Genomic DNA, 7,904 nt, shown 5'->3' with positions numbered 1-7,904 from the left:
CTGGTGTCAGCCCCATGGATGACCAGCCCCTCCAAGCAACCGGGCCGGAAGTTCCATAGTTCTGACGCCAGCAAAGGGCCCACAGAGCCAGGCGAGGCTTAGGGTTGCCAACCCTCCAGGACTGACCTGGAGTCTTCAGGAATTAAAGATTAATCTTTAATTAAAAGATTGTCATGTGATCAAATATCCAGAAATACATCCAACCAAAACTGGCAACCCTAGCGAGGCTGCAGGCAGCCCATGGAGAGCTCAGCCAGGTGGGCATTGCTTGGGCACACAATGGTGAGACTCCCGCCTCCCAACGCTCCTGTATAGGGGATGAGCAGCCAGGGCACATGGGAGGGAGCTGAGCCTGGGGCGTGGGCACGGTGCCACAGGCTGGCCTTGGGCAGGCTGCTCGTGGGCAGGGGGTGAGCCAAGGCCCACAGGAGGGAGCTGAGCCTGGGGCGTGGGCACGGTGCCAAAGGCTGGCCTTGGGCAGGCTGCTCGTGGGCAGGGGGTGAGCCAAGGCCCACAGGAGGGAGCTGAGCCTGGGGCGTGGGCACGGTGCCACAGGCTGGCCTTGGGCAGGCTGCTCGTGGGCAGGGGGTGGAAACCAGGTTTGGGCCCCGCCTGGCTGGTTCTGGGCCAAGGCCTCATGTTCCAAGCGGGAGCCAAACCCGCTTCCCCGCCCTGGTGCTGGCATGGTGGGTCGCTGCAGCCAGGCCCCCCCTGCCTCTCCACTGCCAATGGCCTGGCACGGGCAAACCGGGTCCCAGCTGGGGGCGGGGCCTATAGGGAGATGGGCGGGGCCGGGTACTGCTTCGCGTTTGTCCCTTCCCGGGCACCAGCCCAAGCCGGTGGGAGGGGCGGGGTCTTGTTGCCAGGCAACAGAAGCGTCCAAGGAGCGGCCGAGTGCAGCGGCGGAGCGGTAAGAGCCCGCCCGAGGGCTGAGGCCGTTAGTGCCCCGGGCCGGGCACCGGACTCCCGTCGTGGGGGCGCCGGCCTGGAGCGAGCCGTGTCTGAACGGGGTGGGGCTCGCAGGGACCTCGCCCCCCCACACACACAAACACTGGGCCGGGCGCAGGGTGCAGCTAGGGACCCCCTGGGACTCCCCCAACCCCCCCACACACACTGGGCCGGGCGCAGGGTGCAGCTCGGGACCCCCTGGGACTCCCCCTTCCCCCCCCACACACACTGGGCCGGGCGCAGGGTGCAGCTAGGGACCCCCTGGGACTCCCCCTCCCCCCCACACACACACTGGGCCGGGCGCAGGGTGCAGCTAGGGACCCCCTGGGACTCCCCCTCCCCCCCACACACACACTGGGCCGGGCGCAGGGTGCAGCTCGGGACCCCCTGGAACTCCCCCTTCCCCCCCCACACACACTGGGCCGGGCGCAGGGTGCAGCTCGGGACCCCCTGGGACTCCCCCTTCCCCCCCCACACACACACTGGGCTGGGCGCAGGGTGCAGCTCGGGACCCCCTGGGACTCCCCCTCCCCCCCACACACACTGGGCCGGGCGCAGGGTGCAGCTAGGGACCCCTGGGATCCCCCCCACACACACACTGGGCCGGGCGCAGGGTGCAGCTCGGGACCCCTGGGATCCCCCCCCACACACACACTGGGCCGGGCGCAGGGTGCAGCTAGGGACCCCTGGGATCCCCCCCACACACACACTGGGCCGGGCGCAGGGTGCAGCTCGGGACCCCCTGGGACTCCCCCCACTCTCACACACACACCACCACGACCGAGCTGGGTACAGCTAGGGACCGTCCACCAGGTGCAGAGTTGTGCTAAGGACCGCCTGGGCTCCCCCCCCCCACACACACACACGCTGGGCCAGGTATGGGGTGCAGCTGGGGACCCCAGGACTTCCCACATACACACTCTGGGCCAGGTGCACCCAGCACTTTCTTGGCAGGAACTTTCTCCCCTGGGACTCCATGCCCTGTGCCAGCCACTGCTAAAAGGGCCCCACTGCGGCTGCCTGAAGCTGGCTGGAAATCTGGGAGCCATGGCCCCATGCCAGCAGACAGCTACCCCGGGGCACTCAGCTGCGAAGAGCAGCTCCATGGCACTGACCCACTTCTGCCTTCCAGCTAGTCTGGGTGCACTTTCGGAAGGGTGGCCTCTAGAATCCTCCTAGAGCCATAGGGTTAGAAGAGACTCAAGGGTCATCTAGTCTAACCCCCTGCCAAGATGCAGGATTTGTTGTGCAGGCACAAGTTGCATCCACAGAATTTGCACCGTTAAATGCAATGCTGAGTTCTTATACATCCGGCTGCCTGACTGTGCTAATCCGGTAACTGGAGGTTAAAAATCAGCTTTGCTCCCACAATCCCACTGCAAATACAGTGAAAAGGGAAAGCAGAATCTAGCATGTCTGAAAATATGTATGTGCAATGAGATTGAATTGAAACCTTAACTCCTTCATTCCCTGACTTGCCTTGTAATTAAAGTCATGACCATAATGTTGAGTTCCACAAATTTAACCCCCCAAAATTGTTATTTTTAAGAGGGTAAAAAAATAAATTGCCTGTGTTTAATAATGTTAGAAATAAATTGCCTGTGTGGGCATTGATATTCACACTTTATTGAGGGGCATAGGCTGAGGGAGGTGTGAATTCCATAACCTTAACTATACCATTTGCTAGCTCTCTGAACTCTACACTGTATTTGAGCGAATAGCAATGAATTAGGAATGCTGGACTCAGGCGAGAAGTAACTAGCCCATGCTCTTTAAATGGAACTGCAGGTGCCGTAGAAGGCCTGTTCCGACACCATGTCTATACCATTCTCAAACACCCATCACCGCATTCCGCCGGGATTTGCAAATCTGCTAGAAGGACTAGCCAGAGAAGTTTTGAGGGAGCAGCCTGAAGATATACCAGCCTTTGCAGCCAACTATTTTGAAGAGCTGCTGGATAGAAGAGAAAGTGAGTGTAAAGCAGAGGTTCCCAAAGTGGGCGATACCGCCCCCTGGGGGGCGCTGGAACGATCCAGGGGGGCAGTAGTAGCCTCGGGTGCAATTGGGGGGCGTTGAATAGAAATAAGGGGGCGGTGGAAGCATAAAGAAAGAATATAAGAACATTTTGAAAAACCATTCGTACATGTTTCATCTGTTGTGTAACATAGAGTTAAAGTTGTAGTGATTACTTTATTTTCCAAATAAATTCACAAATTATAACCGATCAGGTGTCAAGTCCGCCAACAGCTCTTAACAAGCAAGTGTTGGCAGGCGAGCATGTCGCGCATTGTCGGGAAGTCCAGCATGCATCGGCAGGAATATGTGCGTGTAATGACTTGTTTACAATACGATACTATAAATAGGCGACATGTATGAAATCTAATTTAGATTGTTTCTTAATTGTGTAAAAAGCAGTTAACAATAGTGCAATAAGTATTTAAATTTTTTTATTCATATTCAATACCTTCTATCTTTACGGATTACGGATCACATACAAAGCAAATTGTATTATTGTTGTTTCAATAAAACAGCAATTTACACGTGAGTATTTTTATACATTTTCTTACATATCTACCGTACGTTTCTGTGTCTCTAGTGCTTACTAATAATAAAATCGTAGCAGGCTTGTGTCGGTACAGTACTATTTGAAGTGTACAGTCAATATATTTGTCATATTTTTTATTACAATATTAACGAAAACGGGAATGAAATCGTAAAAAAACTGTTAACTATTAACATTTATTTATATCTATCGAATCATCTGTGTTAATTAGTAAATAAGGCATGTGTTAATAAGGAACAATTATTTAAATAAGGGCAAACTAAATTAAAACTATTAACTGATTTTTAATTGCATATTGATTATTTTTAATTAATTATTTCTTGATAAATTTAGTTTGATATTTGACAGTTTAATATCAAATACATATATCTATTGCTGAGCAAAGAACAAAACCCAGTTTATTAGTTTCATTAGTATTTTAGTTTGGTTGTCTTTTGCCATCTTACGCAAAAACCACTGTATACCTGATGTCGTGGGCGATATTCTAATAACACATCTTTCTTTACTATATTGTAGGACGTAGGTAGAAATATAGATACATAAAAGACACAAATTTGTCACTGCATCTTTCTGTTTGTTCGCTTAAAGAAGGTAGATTTCCAGGGGGGCGCTGAGTAATTTTTTTTCTGAAAAGGGGGCGGTAGGCCAAATAAATTTGGGAACCTCTGGTGTAAAGTAAATGAGGAATTTTGCTTATAAAAGGAAGTTACAGTAAAGGGCTGAATCAAAAGAACTGAATTCTATTCTCACTGTGTGATCCAGGGTACTTAAGTTCAACATCTCTGTTTTCCCAGTTCCTAAAATGGAGATTTAAAAATTCCTTCCTAATGGGTGTTACAGTGCTAAAACGACAAGGTTTTCTGAGCTGGTAATGCCATTGAACTGTCGTATTTGTATCTCCTCTTCTGTGCGTATGTATGGCTCTTAGCTGGATGGAATGTCAGACCTGCCTATGGATGACATGTCTCTCTTTAATGGCTGTTAAAGATCCTAATATTAATTACTATACAAACGTGAATGACTGTTTCATGGGTTTCCCTACTCTTTGTGCATCATAGATCTCTGTATCCATTTTCTTTATTGCATTTTCCCATTTTAAGCTGATTGTATTTCTCTCCCTCCTTCATAATTCCTTTTTCTTCCTGCTACATAGCCTTTCTTAACTCATTAGCTTATAACTGACACTCTCTGTAACCCTTTAGAAAATGGTAGGCTTGCGGAAGCAATCTAATTTTCTGAATATGTTTGGTTACGGGATGATGAACATGCAGACTCAAAACTACTCAGTCTCACTATGGTTTCCACTTAATATTTTTTTAATGTAGAATAAATTACACTACAGGGTAAGAGGCTTTTGTGTGGTTATCGCACAAGAAAAGCTTGTCAGCAGGGAATGTCCAGGGAGCAAGAATGCGCATCCCTCAGTGTAAGGTAATCAACTTCCTCCTCCCAGTCAGATCCATACTTTGGGGCTGTAAGAAGATCCCCATTAACTTGGGGAGAGGGTCCCCCACTGGCCCTGAGAGTAATTGGCTTGCTGCTGCAGGTATACCTGTTCCTGGGCATGTTGGTCCCCCTTGGATGTGCAGTGATGCCATTTTCTTGGGTCACCTCCCATTTCCTCATGGGAAGAAGCATGGCCACGACAGGCCCTAGTGAATTGTTCAAGCTGGGACATGCCATGCACACACCTCTGAGCAGTCTTGCCTGCCTGTTGAGTCTCCTGTGTGGCTTTAATTGTGGCTCTGTACCTAGATGTTAGATGCTACAGTGGCTTTTTGCTCCCCTGCTGTCATGGGACTGTTCCTAGAACCATGGATGCATGATGTTCCTTAACTGGCATGACCTTTACCCTCCCCTAGTGGCAGTGCAGAAAATAGCATTTCTTTTTCTCACAGCCAAGGCTGTCTCTGTTCTGAATTTATCATCTTCATTCTGCTGTCAGCCTGTTGCCAACCCGCTGAATGAGTGTAACTTGACTGGGGAACTTCCTGTCTTAATTACTAGCTTGACATTGATATGATAAATGTTGGTATTTATTTTCAGAAACCAAGTTTGACCCAGCAGAATGGGGGGCTAAACTAGACGACAGGTTCTACAACAACAAAGCTTTTGAGGTAGGCTGGGATTGCTGCTCTAATGGGTCTCGTCTTAGTGCAGTGCACAGGACTAAAAAGCAAAATCTCACCAAATGCTTTTGAACTTCAGTTAGAATCATAGAATATCAGGGTTGGAAGGAACCTCAGGAGGTCATCTAGTCCAACCCCCTGCTCAAAGCAGGACCAATCCCCAACTAAATCATCCCAGCCAGGGCTTTGTCAAGCCTGACCTTAAATACCTCTAAGGAAGGAGATTCCACCACCTCCCTAGGGAACCCATTCCAGTGCTTCACCACCCTCCTAGTGAAAAAGTTTTTCCTAATATCCAACCTAAACCTCCCCCACTGCAACTTGAGACCATTACTCCTCATTCTGTCATCTGGTACCACTGCAAATAGTCTAGATCCATCCTCTTTGGAACCCCCTTTTAGGTAGTTGAAAGCAGCTATCAAATCCTCCCTTATTCTTCGCTTCTGCAGACTAAATAATCCCAGTTCCCTCAGCCTCTCCTCTTAAGTCATGTGCTCCAGCCCCCTAATCATTTTTATTGCCCTTTGCTGGACTCTTTCCAATTTTTCCACATCCCTCTTGTAGTGTGGGGCCCAAAACTGGACACAGTACTCCAGATGAGGCCTCTCCAATGCCGAATAGAGGGGAATGATCACGTCCCTTGATCTGCTGGCAATGCTCCTACTTGTACAGCCCAAAATGCCGTTAGCCTTCTTGGCAACAAGGGCATGCTGTCGACTCATATCCAGTTTCTCATCCACTGTTACCCCTAGGTCCTTTTTTCAGAACTGCTGCCTAGCCGCTCAATCCCTATTTTGTAGCAGTGCATGGGATTCTTCCGTCCTAAGTGCAGTACTCTGCACTTGTCCTTGTTGAACCTCATCAGATTTCTTTTGGCCCAATCCTCTAATTTGTCTAGGTCCCTCTGTATCCTATCCCTACCTTCCAGCGTGTCTACCACTCCTCCCAGTTTAGTGTCATCTGCAAACTTGCTGAGGGTGCAGTCCACGCCATCCTCCAGATCATTAATGAAGATATTGAACAAAACCGGCCCCAGGACCGACCCTTGGGGCACTCCGCTCGATACCGGCTGCTAACTAGACATGGAGCCATTGATCACTATCCATTGAGCCTGATCATCTAGCCAGCTTTCTATCCACCTTATAGTCCATTCATCCAGCCCATACTTCTTTAACTTGCTGGCAAGAATACTGTGGGAGACCATATCAAAAGCTTTGCTAAAGTCAAGAAATAACACGTCCACTGCTTTCCCCTCCTCCACAGAGCCAGTTATCTCATCATAGAAGGCAATTAGGTTAGTCAGGCATGATTTGCCCTTGGTGAATCCATGCTGACTGTTCCTGATCACTTTCCTCTCCTTTAAGTGCTTCGGAATTGATTCCTTGAGGACCTGCTCCATGATTTTTCCAGGGACTGAGGTGAGGCTGACTGGCCTGTAGTTCCCCAGATCCTCCTTCTTCCCTTTTTTAAAGATGGGCACTACATTAGCCTTTTTCCAGTCATCCGGGACCTCCCCCCATTGCCATGAGTTTTCAAAGATAATGGCCAATGGCTCTGCAATCACATCAGCCAACTCCTTTAGCACCCTCAGATGCAGCGCATCTGGCCCCATGGACTTGTGCTCGTCCAGCTTTTCTAAATAGTCCTGAACCACTTCTTTCTCCACAGAGGGAGGAGGTGACCAGCCCCATGCTGTGCTGCCCAGTGCAGTAGTTTGGGAGCTGACCTTGTTCGTGAAGGCAGAGGCAAAAAAAGCATTGAGTACATTAGCTGAATGTTGCCATTGTGATTATTCTGCACATCTGAGGAGTGTGGTAGGATAACGTACTTCTGTGCTATGGACAAGACATGGTTTCCAAGGAATAGGCTTGGTGAGAAATAATGCCAAGGTTCTTAACCTGGCTCGCCACTTCTAAGTTTGTCCTCTGAATAAACAGGGGCACAAAGTATGCAAGATGCCCCCTATGCGGATGATCCATATCCAGCAACATGACTTCTGTCTTCTCAGGGCTCTGAACAAGGCAGTTCTGATGCAATGTGTATCACCCAAGCTCCCCTCCAGGGCAGAGACTGAGCTAAGCGGGGTCCATGATACAAGTAATATTCCGCTATGTTGTACATAGTGGTGATGCCCTATCTTGTGTCTAGAAATGATCTTGACAGAGGACCTAATGTATATGTTGAACAGGAGAGATAGGGTTCAAGGTTCTAGCTTGACTTCCAGACACATTCACTGCTAACTTAAAAATTGGGGAGGGGTAGCT

The 7,904-nt window shown here is 49.5% G+C and overlaps 1 protein-coding gene across 5 annotated transcripts in view; it reads left to right on the top strand.

The window, feature by feature from the left end:
• The first annotated feature begins 798 nt into the window (after positions 1 to 798).
• The window catches only part of SPA17 (sperm autoantigenic protein 17), a 75,868-nt gene continuing 68,762 nt past the window's right edge, over positions 799 to 7,904 (top strand). For 4 of the 5 annotated variants that reach the window (XR_006174889.2, XR_006174888.2, XM_065568966.1 and 1 more), the window contains exons 1-3: positions 799 to 910; positions 2,737 to 2,917; positions 5,558 to 5,628. Coding sequence is in view for 3 of the 5 variants with exons in the window: in XM_065568966.1 (XP_065425038.1) it covers positions 2,764 to 2,917; positions 5,558 to 5,628 (225 nt within the window). In the remaining 2 variants the exon portion in view is untranslated. Of the gene's footprint in view, positions 911 to 995; positions 1,011 to 2,736; positions 2,918 to 5,557; positions 5,629 to 7,904 lie in introns of those variants that run through there. The other variant, XM_065568967.1, reaches the window with a different exon arrangement.

Source organism: Chrysemys picta, chromosome 16 (genome assembly GCF_011386835.1).
Source record: "Chrysemys picta bellii isolate R12L10 chromosome 16, ASM1138683v2, whole genome shotgun sequence".
In the NCBI taxonomy this organism is placed as follows: domain Eukaryota; kingdom Metazoa; phylum Chordata; order Testudines; family Emydidae; genus Chrysemys; species Chrysemys picta.
This window is presented reverse-complemented; position numbering and strand designations above follow the sequence as displayed.